The sequence below is a fragment of the Hemicordylus capensis genome, chromosome 4 (genome assembly GCF_027244095.1).
Source record: "Hemicordylus capensis ecotype Gifberg chromosome 4, rHemCap1.1.pri, whole genome shotgun sequence".
In the NCBI taxonomy this organism is placed as follows: Eukaryota; Metazoa; Chordata; class Lepidosauria; order Squamata; family Cordylidae; genus Hemicordylus; species Hemicordylus capensis.
Genome location: NC_069660.1, coordinates 131,598,211 through 131,617,616, shown reverse-complemented (window position 1 = coordinate 131,617,616; position 19,406 = coordinate 131,598,211). Strand labels below are relative to the sequence as shown.

Sequence of the window (19,406 nt, the reverse complement as noted above, 5' to 3'; positions counted from 1 at the left end):
AGGATCCAATTTGGGCTAAAATTGTTCCCTGTGACTGGAGCCACTTAGAAAGAAGCCTGGTTCGATATGCATATCTCCATCCTGAGATCTGTTTCCCTGTCACACCAGCATGACAGAATGTTTGGGACTCGCTATATGAGAGTGCTTTACAAATTGTATCTTTTCCACCCTAACCACCACCACTTTAGGAAAGATTCCTGCCTGAAACATGGAGACTTGCTGTCAATCAGCATAGACCAGGGGTTCCCAACCCTGGGTCTGCAGATGATGTTGGACTACAACTCCCATCATTTCCAGCCACAGAACCCCTTGTACAGGCAACACTAAGCTAGATGGACCATTGGTCTGACTCTGTATGAGAAATCTTAATATGTCTAACCATGAGGAACAGGTCATCATTATATCTTTTACTGGTGACTTGACCAAAGCTACTCAGAAAATCTATGGCTATGGTAGAATTTGAACTCAGATATCCAAGGTCCTAGTTTAGTACTCTAGCTACTTGAGCACACTCGCTGAAATGAGATAACCAGCAACTGTTCATGCATTCTTTCTCAGAAGCAAAGCTCAGTAAGAGATAAAAGTCCTCTTTGCCAGTGGTAGGAAGAACAGCCTCTTACTCACATAGAATCTGGCAAATATCTAGTGGGTTCTATCACGGCTTTTATGAAAGTTGGGCACATGCACAGGGTAGTGGAATGAGCTACGGGTGTGGATGGAATCTAGGGTTGCTGCTGACACTGCAGCATCCAAATTCATAGTGTGAGAGTACATGCTTACTCATCACTTGGCTGAATCTGCAGCCTCAGGAAACAGCCTTAAAAATGAAGTTTAGAAAGAGAGATATTTCAAAAGGCATGGCTGACTCCCATCTGACTTTTTGCACTCTAGATTAAGAAATACATGCATGCTTTTTCATGGGCGCATGCAAGTATTTTTCAAAGCATTCCTTTTTAAAACAGATGCAAGCACACATGGTTCCAGATCCGGTTTGGGCTGAATTGGGTTTTAAATGAGAGTGCAAGTATTTTGTGCTCAGATGTACAAATCCCCAGTAGAAAAAATCAAATGAGAATTGGCCCCAATCACTGGCCAAATTAAGAAATTTAATTCCACTTTGCAGTGTATATCAATTTTTTTAAAAAATCAATGTTTATACTACCCAGAGACATAGGTTTTTGGTGGTATAAAATATGTTAAATAATAATAATAATTTTTAAAGTATTACTGCTGGTCTCATGTGGTGTTTTTATTGCCATGTTGGGTTCATTATGTTGTTTTGTGAGGTTTTTATTACTGCCTTTATTATTTTACTATTTTAATTGTAAGCCACCTTTGTGGACTTCTGGTGGACTAAAAGGTGGACCATAAATTTAGAAATAAATGAAAAGCAAAAGATTTTGTTCTACCAAACTCAAGCATTCCAAGGCTGCATTCTATGCATGTTGAAGTGGGAATAAATTTCCCTGAAGTCAATGAGACTTACTTCTGAGCAAACATGTATAGGATTGGATGGCAAGTCCCTCGATACTAGTTAGGGAGAGAAATAAGCCCTTATTTAACTCTCTCCTATTAAAATCAATGGGACTCAAGGGTGCTTAACCTGGCATACAAATTTGAGGGGGTGAAATGTATTTGAAATTAAGCCACAAGTGCTTCCGTGTGGGGGAGAAGACCATTTTACTGTGCTAGGTATACTATGGTTTCCAAACCAGCACTGTAGTTATGTACCAAACAGTTCAGAATGAAACCAGTGTTCTTTGGACATGCTTCTCTGGTTCACTACACACTGAACAAGAAGTTTTACAGCGGTGAATCAGACCCTCATGGAATGACCACTTTTAATCACTTCTCTGGAATGCCAGAAAAAAAGAATAACCCAGCACATCTCAATGTATTTTCAGTTAACCAGTTTTCCCATTTCCAAGTTACTGGGTGTCTCATTAATTTTCAGTGGTTGTACGTTTCCAAGAAATTGTTAAAGCCTAGAAGAAAAAGCTCATCCATTCAAAATACAAGAGTAACATTCACAGTTAGCAGTCATCAGTATGCCTGTAAGTGGAACTAATATTTGTAATTCCATTGGAACTCTCAACACAATAAAAGGGAAGCTAACAAGGATCAGAAAGCAAGTTAAAACATACAAAGCAAATAAAATACATCATACATTCAGCAAACCACAAGATATAATCGGTGGGGATGTTATTTGCAAGGCAGAGTCCAAACCCCAAGGAACATGGTCTCTAAAGCCAAACCTGGAGAATTTAATATTTCTGCAATGCTATATTAATTGAATGTGGATGCCACAGAATAAATCTCAACTGGAAAGAGTAAAAATAATCCAATTTTTTAAAAAGGAAAAAATGTAAGGAGTGGAATGTATCTGTTAAAACTCTATCCCACAACTAAATACATATTTCTAAACATATATTTAACAGATACATGACTCTATAATTTGCTACGAGTTGGCCAAAAAAGCTTTGGAAATGACTACTGCATGTGTCCACCACCGGAAAAATTCAAACACAAAATTAGGAAATTATAAAGACTGTGCAAATCAGCCTAGCTCTAGATTTCATAGCAGCACAATGTTAGGTTTTTGACATCTTGGTGCAGCCTGGTATTTGGAGGCAAGAATTTGTAAATGACTGCTGTCCAAACCCCATTCAGATGAACAGGGTTCTGCGCAATACAACTGGCAGAAGACCATTTACTGCAGTGAACATTAATTTCAGAAGGGACTGCTGAGGCATTGTTCCCTGGTGAATTGTGCCTAATTATAGTTATCAAAGAAATGCTGAAAATTCAATCACTTATCAATCCAAATGAGTTGAGATTTGATGATTAAAAACACCACAACAGAGAACTGGCAAAAAACCTAGAAGTTTGATTACAAAACTCTGAGCATGTACTCTGGAGGGGAAGGGCAAGTGGCAGAGTGTTGACAGGCTTTTTACTTCCAAATTATTCACATACTTGATTTTGAACTCATAACTTGGCTATTGGCATCCCCTCACAGGATTCTATTTGCCTATTAAAATCCTTGGGGAGGGGTGGTCACTGCATGCCGGCGCCTGTGAACACAGTTGATGCGTACATGGGACAGAGCCCTTTCATTGGTGGTTTCCAGACTTGAGAACTGTTCCTTCCTTTCTGGCTTTCAATGAGTCTTTTAAAACTCCCCTGTTCCATCAGGCCTTTGGGGTATAACATTGGCGGGGGTGGGGTGGGGGCTGAAGACTGCTGATAGTTTTTGTTTCTGTGAACATAATGTTCTGATTATTTTAGTATGCTTTATTATGACTTTTTGTGAACTGTTTTTTATTTTAACTCATATTGCTCACTACCTTGGGACTTGCTTTCAGGTAAAAGGCAGAATACAAATACATTATACACACAAGCCTATGGCAGTGACCTTACGCAGCTACAATTTCTTTCAATGGAGTTTGTGGAGTAAAATTTCCTAGTGGCTTCTGTGCTTATTTTGCATGACAGGCGCTTATTTTGCATGACAGGCAGATGTGCAAGACACATTACTTGCAGGTAGCTTTGAAGCATCATGGGATGGAACATCGCAATGAACTAAAGCGGGAAAAGAAGAGGAGCATAAAATAACAGTGGGGGAGGGCAAGGTTGATCTACGCAGCACCCTTGCAAATCATCAGAAAATGCAGTTATGCTGCAACAAATCACTTGGTCGTAACTGTGGAACAGAGCATTAAGTGAAACTTGCATGCACAGGTTAAGTGGCCCTCTGTAAGCAGCAGTGGAGCATGCTGTTATGAATCTGCATATCTGCACAAACTCAACTGGCAGGCTGCAAGCGGAAAGGCTTTAGAATATATCTCAAAGCACATGCTTGTTAGGGTTCACTTTGGCAGCTGCCCCTACAACACTTCTGCCCCAAGAGATGAACATTTTTGGATGCAAATACTTCTGGAGCAGCAGACACAAAAGAGGAGTCTTCTTTGAAATGATTAAATTGCCCAAATGAATTGCAGCACTCAAAGGGTATTACGAAAAGAGGAAAAAATTCTGGCACTGAACCAAGCTCTCTTTCATTAGCATTCAGCACCAAGTCTACAACAGGCAGCAGAATGAAAGTAAAAGGAGTAAAACACACAAAGGGCAGAGGAATTAAAGGAAGGAGCAGGAAGATGTAAAGCCCGTTACTTCTTTAGACAGCCAGTAGAAAATCTTCTTTGCTTATGAGAACATCCTTCTAGTGATATACACCTGCAATGAACAAAAACGCAGCAGCAGCTCTACAACTGTGTCTCATTCTTTTAGTACAAGAAACCCTTTTAGCAAAACCATTTAACACAGCTAGCACAGGGCGGGAGGAGCATTTTATTCTGTATCCCAGGTTTTTCCTGCAGGTAATATGCTTACTCAGAAAAAATATTTACATCTTATTGTGCAATTGCAACAAGTTTGCATTGCAACATGCCTAAAAGGCAAATCTTGAGCTCAGAGCTACTGTGGATGTTCCAAAGTGGCAAAAGGAAGTGTAAGCGGCTTCTGCTTCCTTTCCCCATGCTTCTGTGTCTTGAGGATAGTGCACATATGTCCTGCAACTCTTCCTGATGTGAGGACTGAATGTCCATCTTCTCATGAGCAATACAGACATCCATTCTACACCTCCAGATAAGACCAGGAGGTTTTGTGAGGAAAGCACGCTTCAACCTTTCCTTTTTAGATCAGTGGCATTGGTATGCCAGGAACAGGAGAAATACTTTGTTTTCAGTTACAGACAGCTTTTGCAGATTTATTTGTAAGGCTAAAATGAACTTATAGTTTAAAACCCAATTTCTAAAAAGTTAAAATTAGGGGTACTACAAATCAAGTTTAAGGAAGGTGCTTAGGATGAATAGTTTTCTGTGCTGTGCCACAATGAGATAACAAACCTGAGCTTATTCTAGTTCTGAAGATATGTAAACATAGCAGTCAAATATGTTAGCATAACGGTTATGGATTTGGGGCCACAATACAGGCTGGTATTATATCTGCTGCCTTGTGCAACAAGGCCAATTCCTTAACCACGGTTAAGAAGTTGGATATAGGATGCAGGGCTACATGCTCCCTCGCAGAGTGAATTCTCCCCTTCTGTTTTCAGTATAGTTAAGAGCCACATTGGCACTGATGCTAACCAAGGCTAAGGTTGGCCACATTTCTCATTTAACCAACATTCTTAAGCAGCTTCAAACCCTGGCTAAGCAGGGAACAAAGTTAGCCTTAGCTACATCTAAAGAACGTCCAACATATGTCTTAGCCACAATTAAGGCAGAAGGAGAGAATTCACCCCAGGGAGGGGCTGTGGGAACCAGTGCATGATCCTACAGCACACTCCTATTCACTTTAGATGGTTAAGAGATCAGCCCTGGCCCAGAGATGATCCCCTTGTATCGCACTAAGGCAATTTTAAAGTGAGGTTCAGTGAGTGCTTTTCATGCTACAGGTACACCACATGGACAGGTTATGCATGTAAGGAAATTCCACTAAATATGTATTCGCTAGCTAGCAAATCACTTGATTCGTCCAGATTTGCTCATAGGATACTACTACATAGTTAGAAAAACACCATACCTAGATATTCAACACCAAGTCTCTTGCAGGACTCTAAGCAGGCTTGTTTTGTCTTTTCGTAGCCATAATCAGTATGCCAGAGTTTGGTAGTTATCCAGAGGTCCTCCCGCTTCACACCACTCTCCTTGATAGCCTTCTGCAGAAGCGATTCACAGCCATATCTCTTTGCTGTGTCGATATGATGAATGCCACATTTTTGTAGTGCATATACCACAGCATCATGGGAGTAGCCACCTTGATGAGATGTTCCTTTAAAGCATAGAAGGCAAAGACAAAACTGTCACCGTTTTGTTAGCATGCTTTTGAGGCATCACACAAACTGGATTCCCATGCAAAAAAGCAAGCTCATGGTTTGCATTCTCCGTGACAACCATGCTACTACCACTGCAAAGTGAAGTGGGCACAAGACCTTGGAAAAGAATTGTAGAGACAAAGAACTGGTCCATACTTCATTTTATTTCTCATCCATTGATGACTGTGTAAGCAGACTCGACTGAAAAATAATGTGCTCAAAGGTAACATTGCAAGATATGAAAGCTCAATTTATGGTGTTAGATCTGTGATGCCTCATTCACACAAAAGTGTCAACACATAATGATGCAGTCATCAAGTGATGAATATGCATGTATGAACCACTCCAATGTGGAGTTCTTCCACTTTGCTATAAGCCTGCCTGAAATATGGCAGGCAGTTATTCTGTACAGATGGAAAGGCAAGATACCTGAAGAAATCTAGCTATAACGTACAGAAAGGATTAGGGGTGGTCGGGGTGTAGCTAGGGGAGAGGGGGCCCGTGTTCATCCCTCTTTCTGGCGGCCCCCCAGACTGAGGAAGATAATGAAGAAAATAGGGACGGATGTAGCTGGAGGGCCCTCTGGAGCTGGGGGCCCATGTTCTTTGAACCCTTTTGTCCAATTATAGCTACGCCCCTGGGGGTGGTAGAAACAGGAGTACTTCTTGTCACTAGGGAAGCCTATGTAGAACACAAACCTCTGAAATGGAATTTGAAAAATTATTTTTTAAAGTATAGAAAACAATACTGTCTTAATCAATTGGATGCCAGTTATGCAACTGAATTTATGGCAGAAAGTGTTCAATTCAATTTGCATGCCACAGCCCCAATAACAGGAATACAAACGTTGCACATACAAAGATGATGATGGTCAATTCCATTCTAACTGGGGTACAAAATGACTGTAGCACTGTCAGAGTACACACGGCAATTTACATAAAGTTACAAGGGGGAGTGGAGTCAGGAAACACCACAGGACAATCGACCTCCTCAAGACTGATGAATAGAAGGGGTAGTATCCATTGTCACATACACAGAAGAAGTTTGAACACACATTTTCACCACTTCTCTGAGTCAATTTGAGTCAATTTTGGGGCTAGGATTAACGTTTACTTCTGCATAACAAAAAACCAAGTATAGAGTCCTTTGAATAGATTTTTTTTTTACACTCTTGATTAATTTTGCAAAATTATTCTACTTCTATTATTCAGGCTTTCAACCAGTTAAGCATTTTTAGCTAGGAAGGAACACCAAATTAAACAAACAAATAAACAATAAGCAGAAGGAAATGAAAAGAATGGAGACATTTCTAACCTCTATTCTGCAACTATACATGCTAGATTTAACACAAACATTACTTTATTATGCACCGGTCATGATCACTCGGCATGATCCTGTACTCAAAGACAACATTGTTTATAACCACAGGAACATATCATTCACAGGTTCTGAACAGGGAATGAAATCCAGGTGGTCTAGAACAGGGATTCTCAACCTTGGGCCCCCAGATGTTGTTGGACTTCAACTTCCATAATCCCCAACCAAAGACTACTGGGGCTGGGGATTGTGGGAAGTGAAGTCCAACAACATCTGGGGGCCCAAGGTTGAGAATCCCTGGTCTAAAAGATATATGGGAGTTAAGTGTTAAAGCCGTGTATTTTCACTTCCCTGGCACTGAATGCATGATCAAACCAAGTATGGCATGAATGCCAAGAGAAGAGGAAGTGGTGTAGCCAGGAAAGCAATTAGCAGGAGGATTGCAAGATAAAGAATGTGTGTGCCTATGAGTAGGGGATTGCCATACTTTTATCTTAAATTTTTTTTGTAGCTGCTTTTTCCTGCCAAAAGCCCATTTGTCTACCCACACAACAGCTTGGCTCTTAATCCTGTGAACCCTTTTCTTGACAGATACATCATGCATATATCTGGGTTAGAGAAGTGCCCATTCATCTCTCAAGTTTTAATCAGCTAGACACTGAATTTCCAAATCTGCCTTTTTGATAGACTGGATCCAAGTTTCTTAACCCAATTCAGTAGGCCTTCAGATGTCTGTACATACTAAGCCTGAAGTATATATTCCTGAATTTCTCTGTAATCATGTACAAATATGCATAGCCATGTGGGCAAATGTTAGAGAAGTACGACCCACTAGTAGAGATTGTGAGCCAACAGTCACGGGTATGATTGCGTTTGCATTTTGCTCAGGCAGAAGTCACAATTGTGTCTATGGCTGCCATCTCATTATGTCTACCACCTAGGTTGCACAACTCTTTCTGTCTGCAGACAAAGATCACCTACAGGATCTTGTAGATATGTTTTGTAGCATGGACCAGCCCTGAGAGATGTTAATTAGCCTACTTTCTAGTAGGCTTATGAGATCACTTGGCATTCTCTGTGTGTGTGTGTGTCCATGAGTCCCCATCCACCATCCCCATCAACTTCACAATGCATGGACCAATATGAACCAAATGGGGTACAGTTGTAGGGACACATAGGGACACTTCAACAACATAGTTTGTAATGATGTCATCCACCCCAATTAAAGATGACAGATATGTGAACATTTGAGGTGCAAGTGGGATAACTTGTGATCCGCCTAAGCGATCTGAACCAAATCTGCTACAGCTGTGGACACACAGGGACACCTCAATGGCATAGTTTGTGATGATGTCATTCACCTCAATTCATGAGGGCAGATTCAAGATGGCTCAAACGTGAATGTTTGAGGTGCAAGTGGGCTAACTTAGGAACATAGGAAGCTGTCATACTGAGTCAGACCATAGGTCCATCTAGCTCAGTACTGCCTACACAGGCTGGCAACAGCTTCTCCAAGGTTGTATGCAGGAGTCTCTCTTAGCCTTATCTTGGAGATGCCAGGGAGGGAACTTGGAACCTCAAGCATGCAGATGCCCCATCCCCTAAAGTGAATATCTTACAGTGCTCACATGTAGTCTCCCATTCAAATGCAAACCAGAGTGGACCCTGCTTAGCAAATGGGACAATTCAGGCTTGCTACTACAAGACCAACAACTGGTCTTGTGGTTAGACAGTCTTGTGGATGGTCTAACCAATTGGAGCCAGATTTCGTACAGTTATCGTAAGTGACACACAGGGGTACCACAACGGCATAGTTTGCGATGATGTCATCCACCCCAATTCAATATGGACATTTAAACGTTAGAGGCACAAGTGGGCTAATTTGTGAACCGCCTAACCAATTCGAACCAAATTTGCAATAGGGACATATAGGGACACCTTAATGGTGTAGTTTGTGATGATGTCATCCACCCCGATCCAAGATGGCCGTGTGAATATTTGAGGTGCAAGATGGCTAACCACCTAACCAATCTGAAACAAATTTGGTGCAGTTGTAGTGAGTGACACACAGGGGCACCTCAACGGTGCAGTTTGTGATTATGTCATCCACCCCAATCCAAGATGGCGGACACGTGAACAGTGAGGTGCAACTTGTATACCACCTAACCAATTTGAACCAATTTGCTACAGGTGTAGGGACACAAAGGGATGGCTCGAAGGTGTAGTCTGTAATGATGTCATCCACCCTGATTCAAGATGGTGGACACGTAAACATCTGAGATGCAAGTGGAAACCAATTTGGACCAAATTTGGTACAGTGGTAGGGACACTTAAAGGTAAAGTGTGCCATCAAGTCGATTTCAACTCCTGGTGCCCACAGACACTTAGGGACACCTCAAACATATAATTTGTGATGATATCATCCACCCCCATTCAAGTTTGCGGACGCAGGAACATTTGAGGCACAAGTGGGCTAACTTCTGAACTGTCTAACCAAGTTGGACAAAATTTAGTCCAGTTGTAGGGATAGTGGAAGGAAAGTAGACAGATTAGTTCTTATTAGAACTAATTCTAAATTCTAATTCTAATTAAAACAACTTGTTTTCATTTATTTTGCTCCTACAGGCATAACTTCACACTATTTCATTATATTGTTCCAGTTCCTTGGATTGTTCAGTTCCGTCTGCATAGTTTCCTGACATCCCTGTACTAACAATGTGTCTTAGCTTGGTGTCTTCTGCTTCTTACATCGAACTATGCTGGTATCTCGTCTCTAACAATAATTTTTACCTTGCTGTAAAACCCTTTAGTCCTACTCAAATGTTACATTGCACATGCGTTCAGGAGTCTGCACACATGTACATGTTGTTGTGTGAATACATATACATGCATTCCTTTAAAAAGTGAACCTGGGTACAGGCCCCTTGAAATTCAGGATATGGTTAACATACATGTTCAACATAACATGTTAATAGAGTAATTGCATGTGTATACACTGTATGCAGACTCCACATGCATTGACCATAATGTGTAGATAGGGTTTCTCTCTCTGTTCAATTTACCACTGTCTTACAGCACATGCACTGATATGCATCTTTTTCAGTGTAATGATTACTTAATGTGGCTCTGCATCAAATGCTTCACTAAAATCTTAACATATTTTGATGAACAGCATTTCCTTTCTCTATAAAGCCTGTTTCCTTTTTAGAGCAGAGTAGTTGATTAATCATACATGATCAACCTGAATCAAATTCCTTTGGCTTATCATCACACCTGCTAGGGCCAGGCCTTCCAGGAAAGTCACACTAACAGGACTATAGGCCCTTTACCACCCCTCTAAGGACATTCTTGAGTGCCCAGTAATTTCTTTAGTTTTTAACTGGCTACCATTTTTCTTTTTGTGTGTTAATAGGTTCAGTTTTGGTTCATGTTCAAGGCAACCAAGAGATTTTAGATTGAGGCCCAGTTCACTAAAAAAAAGTCATCTACGAACTGTTTTTTGTTCAGGTGCAGTTCAGTTCCCTACTATCTAGGTCAAGGTCTCAGTATGAACTTCTAAACAGCCAATATTCAGAATCCTTCCTACCACCCTTCCTAAAATGAACCTAGCCTTAAACTCATTGATTTTCATTACCTCATTCTTCTGCCAAACTCTTGTGATGATTGCATAGCTGAAGAACCATGTAGCTCCACCCACTTTTGCCATGAATTCTGATTTTTTTTCTATTTAACACCTACCAACTGATGTAAGTATTTCTGACATGGCTACTATTTCTGCAAACAGATGAGAGATGAACAGATGAACACAAATCTAGAATTAGAACAGGACACAGTCGCCGATTGTCCCCCATTTTTTAGAAATGGGACATACATGTGAGGACTTTAATTTCTTTGTCCTCTATAGATATACTCCAAGGAGATTTTATTATGAAGATATGAATACTACATTATTAAGGAAAGAGGTGTTCTTCATACATTTGTTCAGGACTCATATTGAAGGTCTTATTACTAACCAGGATCTCTCATGTTTTTGCGGGACAACACATTAGGAACAAGATGAATATATCTAGTCACTCTGTTACAGCATCTTGAATGGGAATCTTGGACTTGCAGGATTAGGAGAGAAGCATGAAAGTGCAGCAATTAACTAATCTAGTAAAGAACGCAGTTGTTGGTCCTTAGTCCTCTGCATGCTAAATTGAGAGTATTATAAGAAAGAAGGGAGTGCGTAGAACTAACAAGCATGTTTCCGCAGGCGTAGTACCCTAAACACCGTGGGAGGACAAGGCAATTGTGATAATTACAGTATATAATGTTTAGACCTCAAATGGTAAATGTTTTTAAGTGGATTTGTGGGGGGGGGGACAGCACTTGGCAGAGAAGTGAAAGTTGATGTGAGCTCATATAATGTGATGTGTTGTTCTTCCATGTAGGTGTTATCTGAAGAAGTAATATTCAGTTACAAAACAGAAAATCCTTGTTTAAAAACAATAATACAAGGCAGTATCCAGAAAATCTGTAATATTATGGTACATTGTTTGTTATACTGTACATTATTCATATTGTACATTGTTTGGGATATTGTACATTGTTTGGTCCCTAAAACGCATGGTTGAATTACTTATATTATCTCCACCTCGAACAAACTGAGAATGAGAATGCTTTACTGAGAATAAGAATGCACTATTACATCATGATGAGACGTTTTCTCCCTATTGGATTCAACTGGTATTGAACCCCATCAGTTGACTATCAGGACTACAAGATAAGAACTGTCTACACCCAAGTGCCTATTGAACTATACATCTGTTTGAGAATTTTGGATTATATTTTTATGCACTTTGTTACATCAAGTGGGAACGTTACTTTAGCTCTGATGTGTCTAATATATAAAAGAATTGGGGATGATTAGTTTGTCTGGAGCATTCCTCTTTTAATATATTCAGTCACGGTGTGTTATTCATTTATCTGAACAGATGAGAGAAGCCAAAGTTGCCAAACTACAAAACCCAGTCAACAGCAATACAATGAAAAGGAAATATGAATAGAAAAAACAGTCACAAATCAAACACTAGAAATATAGATTGCTTACAAAACAAGTACAAGGAAGATCAGTGGTATTTACTAATTGTACTCCAGCAAACAAATGTTAAATTCTATACCCATCTGTTCAAACAATTATATTTTGTATATTATATTCAAAAAAAGCTATCCATTTCGGTTCTCAAGCACAACTTCTAAAAATATTTCACTGTGATACTTCATAAACCAAGAAGTCAAATAAATATTGAAATAAAGAGCAATGCTTGTCTACATCATAAAAAAAGAAAAGAAAAGAAAGAACAATTTGTTAAACAAGTCCCAAATATTGCATGACAATACATAGGAGATTTTACACATAGAGTGCATGATTCATAAATTAAGCACCAATTGAAACGTCTCATTCTGGCCAAATATATAGTAATCTTGCAAGAAGTTTGGGCCCTAATTTTATTAATATAGGGCAGAATAGGAACATAGGAAACTACCATATACTGAGTCACACCATTGGTCTATCTAGCTCAGTATTGTCTTCACAGACTGGCAGGGGCTTCTCCAAGGTTGCAGGCAGGAATCTCTCTCAGCCCTATCTTGGAGAAGCCAGGGAGGAAACTTGGAACCTTCTGCTCTTCCCAGAGCAGTTTCATCCCCTGAGGGAAATATCTTGCAGTGCTCAGATGCAACCAGGGCAGACCCTGCTTAGCTACGGGGACAAGTAATGCTTGCTACCACAAGACCAGCTCTCCTCTCCTCTTAATACAGACTAACTAGAAAACCACAGGGCTCTGTGGGTGCCAAGAGTCAAAATCGACTCTATGGCACACTTTACCTTACAGACTGACTAACTTAGTCATAACACTAAGCACGACTGAAATAAATGAGACAAGTTAGTCATGACTAGTTTAAGAGCCATTAATTTCAATAGTACTTACTCATGCTTTCCTTATTTAAAAGATTTACATCCCACCATTTTTCACCAAAGGAAATTCATGGTGACTTACAAAAACTGAACACATGGTTTAAAAAACACACATAGTAAAACAGCAACAATTCTATCAGTCACCAAAGGCACAACCATAAACAGTAGTAATTAAACACACAACAGAATATAAGAGCTAGGTGAGGCTTGCAGAAATCAGGTGGCCTTCAAATTTTGATTAAAATTAAATAGCAAGAAAGCAAGCCTGAGATCAAGAGACAAGGAGATTCAGAGAGCTCGGACAACTACTGAAAAGAGCCCACGTCATCCAGAAATGCACCTCAGAAGGCAGAGGGACACGCAAGAGAGCCTTTCCACATTGTCTTACAGGTTGGGTGGAATTATTTCAGAATCGGCTGTCCTTCAGGTATCTTGGCCCTAAGCTGAAGGCCATTGGGGCTGGGGATAATGGGGAGCTGTAGTCCAACAACATCATGGAACCCAAGTTTGAGAAACTCTGGTTTAGGGCTTTAAAAGTAAATAACCAACATCTTGAATTGTGCTCAGAAATACACTGGCAACCAGTATAGCTGGAGCAGTAGGGTAATGATGTGTCTGGGACCTTCCAGAAGAACCCTTATTGCTGCATTCTGCACCATCTGTAATTTTTGTAGTCTAAATTGGAGAAAGGGCATGGATCACCATAGCCAGGTCCACCTGCCCTAGAAATGGATGCAACTGGCAGAAACTGGGCAAACACACACACACCTCTGGCCACAGTTGCCATCATGGTACCCAAAAGCAAGGTCAGGTCTGGATTCTACTGATAATGTTATTATATTGTGCATAACCTGACAAAGAATATCTTTATGTCACTGATAGCACGGGCTTAATATGAAAAACAGTGGGGGAGCTGGTATACCTCGCCTTCAAAAGTACAGCACATTCCATAACAACACACACTCACATTGGTACATTCTGTGTTACAAAAGTCCCATATCAATGCTGTTTAGAAAGTCAGAAAAAATCCAGAACCGACCAACACACTACAAGCGCACATGAGAAACAAAGACACTTATATAAATACATCATGGAGTTATTAAAAGAATGTAAAATTATATAACCACCATAGGAAAGTTACTACACTTGTTCATAACAAGCTTTTCCCTTTTAATAAGCTGGTGTCGGTGCCAAGGAAATTAGGTTGTAACTATTGTGTCCGTTTGTAACGGAATGGCCAATTCCAAGCAAAGAATGAAAGGAGTTCATTCAGAGGTCTTGCAAATGGGCTCAAACCCTTTTCATGCAGAAAGAGATTCCAGTAAGAAAATTGAGGACACAAAGAACTTCTACTAAAGCGCACACACACACCTCCTTTAGGCAAAGGAACGTGGACCATTTGTTGCTCTTTTAGCATGACATATGGGGCAAAGCAGTCTTTCAGGTAACCTGGTCCCAAGCTGTTTACAGCTTTAAAAGTTAAAACTTGCATTTTGAGTTGGGCCTCGAAATGGACTGGGAGCCAGTGCAGCTAATGAAGCACCTGCATGATGTGATCAAAATGCCCAGTCTAAGTTAAAAACCTTGCTATTTTAGACTAACTACAGTTTCCGAACCGGTTTCAAAGGCAGCCCCACATACAAGTAATCTAAACAAGAGATTACCAGCGCATGAGTAACTGTGGCCAAGCTGTCTCCATCCAGATAAGGTTGTAGTTGGTGTATCAGCCGAAGCTTATAAAAGGTGCTCTGAGCCACCAAGGCCACTTGAGCCTCTAGTGACAGTGTTGGATCAATGAACACCTCCAGACTGCAAACCTGGTCCTTTAGCGGAAGTGCAATCCCATCTAGAACAGGCTAAACATCACTCACCTAGACAGATGAACCACCGAACAGCAATACTTCTGCCTTGTCTGGACTGAGTCTTGATTTGTTCACCCTCAGTCCATTACCACACCCAAGCACTGATTCAGGACAGTCACTATCTCAAATGCATCTGATGCAAACAAGAGTTACAGCTCGGTGTCATCTGCAATCCCCTAGCACCACCTTTTAGAAATGACCATTCAGGTAGAAGCAGAGCCACTACCAAGCAGTGCCTCCCACCCTCAACCTGGACAGCCTATCCAAAAGGACACCATGGTCAATGATATTGAATGCTGCTGAGAGGTCCAAGAGAATCAACAGGGTCACACTCCCCATCTGTTTTGCAACAGGTCATTCCACAGGGCATCCAAGGCAGTTTCCATTCCAAAACCAGGTCTGAAGCCCAACTGTAATGGATCTAGATAATAGGGATGTGCAAAAAATTTCGGGCACAGAAGGATCTGTGACCGAAATGAGCAATTTCGGGTGATTCGGGGCCGAACCGAATCACCCCCGATGTCCCCCGATATTTTTTGGGCCCGAGCCAAATCACCCGAATTTCGGGCACGAAAAATTCGGGTGATTCGGTTCATGGTTGATTTGGGGGGATTTTTTTGAAGTTTTAGTGACTTTGGGGCAGTTTGGGGGCATAGAATGGGATCTGGGCAAAAAGAGTGGGGTGGGGTGGTAGTGCCTAATGGGTGCAGGCTACCACCCCAATTTCAGGGGGATTGGACAAAGGGCTGATTTTTTGAGAATTTTTGAAGTTTTAGTGACTTTGGGGCAGTTTGGGGGCAGAAAGTGGATCTGCCCCAAAAGAGTGGGGTGGGGTAGTAGTGCCTAATGGGTGGAGGCTACCACCCCAATTTCAGGGGGATTGGGCAGAGGCCTGATTTTTTGGGAATATTTGAAGTTTTGGTGTCTTTGGAGCAGATTGGGGGCAGAAAAAACTTCTGAGGTGTGAATTCTCATTCTATCATAGCAAATGAGATTTTTTTCAATTAGACAACTCTCATGACCCCACTTTCACTTTTTCACACTCTCAATTACTATGAATATGAGGAAGTAATCAATTTAGCACACTTCACCTTATGAAGACAACCCTAAGAATTCACCAAAATTCACCCCTCTGCCCAATCACTCTGAAATTGGGGGTGGGTGGTAGCCTCCACCCATTAGGCACTATCTACCAGCCCACCCCACTCCTTTGGGGCAGATCCACTTTCTGCCCCCAATCTGTCCCAAAGACACCAAAACTTCAAATATTCCCAAAAAATCAGGCCTCTGTCCAATCCCCCTGAAATTGGGGTGGTAGCCTCCACCCATTAGGCACTACCACCCCACCCCACTATTCTGCCCCAGTCCCCACTTTCTGCCCCAATCTGCCCCAAAGACATGAAAACTTCAGAAATTCACCAAAAATCAGCCCTTTGCCCAATCCCCCTGAAATTGGGGGGGTAGCCTGCACCCATTAGGCACTACCATCTCACCCCACTCCTTTTGCCCAGATCCCATGCTATGCCCCTGAACTGCCCCAAAGTCACTAAAATTTCAAAAATTCCCCAAAAATCAGCCCTTTGCCCAATTCCCCTGAAATTGGGGTGGTAGACTCCACCCATTGGGCACTACCACCCCACCCCAAAATTTTGCCCCTGGGCCCCTTTTTTACCCCCTGAATCGATTCAGATTCGGATTCAGATTAAATCCAAATCCGAACCGAATCAAGGGTGATTCGGGTGGCCCATATTTGGGCACAAAACAGAACAGGGGTGATTCGGTTCGGGTCCCGAACCGAATCACCGAATTCCCTAATTGCACACCCCTACTAGATAATCAGTTTCCTCCAAAAGCATCCTGAGCAGGTTAGCCACCACATGCTCAAGCACCTTTCCCAGGAAGGAGATATTGACCAAAGACTATATTAACATCCTCTGGGTCTAGACTAGGTTTCTTTAAGAATGAGTGAATGATAGCTTGCTTCAAAAAAGATGCAACCATTCCCTCTCAATTAGGTATTTACAACTTGCTGCTGGACCCAGCTGAAGATCTCCCTGCTAGATTGAATAAGCCATGGAGGACAAGGATTGAGCATGCACATGGTTAGCCAAACTCAACTAAACTCCTTATCCACTAGCACCAAAATGGAAACTTATCCAACAAAACTGGACCATACGATCCAGATCAGAAGATACACTCTGGACGCTTCCCCCAATGAAAAGTGACAGCTGAAATCTATTAGCTGAAGAAACGTTTATTTTTAGTAGTATTAATAATAAATAAATAGTGCTATCAGTGTGCATGACACTTCACAGGACAGGTTCCTGATATGAGGAGCTTATAATCCAAGATTGCCTGAGGAGTTGCTGTTGGAAAGCCTAGACTGCCTAAACGTCATGAGAGAGATTCAGCTAAGTAAAGCAAGATCTGCTTCGAAGCTTGCCAGAGAGGCATACCAGAAGAAAGACCCAACAGCTACACAGAGACAGAGGAAAGGCCCCATCAGAATCTAGGAGCTATAACGAGTCTGCCTTCAGAGGGAGAGTCTGCCAGTGCAGCCCAGAAAATGAACAGCAACAACGAAGAACCAGATGTGTGCATCTCAGGAAAGAAGTTGTACAAGCCTTGCAACACTATAGTATTAGTGTTTATTTATTCTGTTCATGTTGTAATTTTTTTTGTTAATGCAAGAATTATTAAGTTATGATAGTTTTCTTTTTAAAATATGATTTATCTCTTTTGTGGCATAATATTTGTGCTGGTTAAAGACTGAAATAAACTATATCACTAAACCACATGGCTCTGTAGTCGCCAGGAGTCAACATTGACTCAAGGGCACAACTTTACCTTTACCACTATAATATTAGACTATTCTCTGGTGGAATACACACACACATGCGCGCGCATTAGGTTAAGCTATTATGGAATAGCAATACCTTAGATTTAGTAAGTCCTATAATAAGTTTTTTGTTCAGCACATAGATTTTAATTATATAAAGACTTGCTCACTTCACCCAAATCATGACTTCTTACCTGAAAAATAAATTCAGCCCCTATTCATCAAAACCTCAGAAGGCACACAAGAACAGTCAAAACTGAAATGTTTCTGCAAGCAGAAAATCAAGCATGTGGCTGCCTGGGAACTATGCAAGTGTTCCTAATGTTTCTTGTTAAATCTGGAAGCAATATGGGATGTTAATGTGACGGCCACCCAGTCACACACTTGATTTCCTTCTACTCAGATTAACAATTGGCTGCTTCCAGATCGGGTAGTTTCTTTCAGATCCATTTGTTCATTTTCATATACTGAAAATCTGTACAGCAGCGATGTCAACATCCAAGATACTCTAGAAGATATTCCCTAATTGCAAGAACATCTAGTACGGGAAGATGAAGTCAGATCAGTACTCTGGTCATTACCTAGAGATTTACATATCAGGTGGTATAAAAATAAAACCACCACCACGACCACCAACTCGGAAGACTACAGGAATTGATGGAATAGCTACAGAAATATGGCATGCAACAGAAGAAGAATCAGTCAAGGCTCTAACTAAACTATGCCAGCAAATTTGGAGAACGACACAGTGGCCAACAGATTGGAAGAGGTCAGTCTACATACCCATACCAAAGAAAGGAGACTTAATGGATTGTGCAAACCATTGCACAAAATCCTTGTAGTGAATAGCAGATTTAAGCCCAGCCTTTGTCTCAAAGCCAGCCCATGTGGGGGAAATAAAAATGCTGCATCATTCCTTCCATGTTTGCTCAACAAAGTATGTTCCTTTAAAACTTAAATTGTTCCTTTGGTAGTCCAATCGCTGCCAACATGCCAACATTTTAACAGAGTTTATTCTCCCCACCCCCAGTGTGGGCGAAATTGCAGGGAAGCTCTCATTCTTTACCAATTGAAAAATACAGAAAACGTTCCACATTGCCTACATGTGAAGAGAAAATTTGGTAGTGTGACTTGCTGAACAATCAACACTGAGGCATGTTTACACCAGAGTAAAAACCCATTTTCCTGAGTAAAAAATCCACTCAGAGGCACGGAAAATACAAAGAACAAAAAGAGAAAACATTATTCAAAATACTACAGACTGCTTCAGTCTGAGGCTCTCTCAGCTTTAAGTTACAGGTAAAAGGAACACTCAGTAACTACAAGAATACTTCCAAAGATAACTCCAGCTGGTGTTTGGAGTGGCACACTCTAAAATCGTGGTTACCCAATTGCAAGGATAATTCAAAAAGCATCCCCAGGTGCAAGAAACCATTAAAAGCACCTTTACAGGGTACAGAGACTTCTACAGAGCCCTGGTTGAATAATAAGGCTCCGGCTCAGTTCCTCTTTGTTATGTTACAGAAAACCCCCCACAATAAACCAATTGTA

At 41.0% G+C, this 19,406-nt stretch overlaps 1 protein-coding gene across 6 annotated transcripts in view; it reads right to left on the bottom strand.

Annotated features, from left to right (window-relative positions):
- Nucleotides 1–19,406, bottom strand: part of LOC128324090 (uncharacterized oxidoreductase ZK1290.5-like) — a 119,311-nt gene that overhangs the window by 54,301 nt on the left and 45,604 nt on the right. For all 6 annotated transcript variants that reach the window (XR_008306634.1, XM_053248233.1, XM_053248232.1 and 3 more), the window contains exon 2: nt 5,587–5,835. Coding sequence is in view for 5 of the 6 variants with exons in the window: in XM_053248233.1 (XP_053104208.1) it covers nt 5,587–5,835 (249 nt within the window). In the remaining variant the exon portion in view is untranslated. The remainder of the gene's footprint in view (nt 1–5,586; nt 5,836–19,406) is intronic.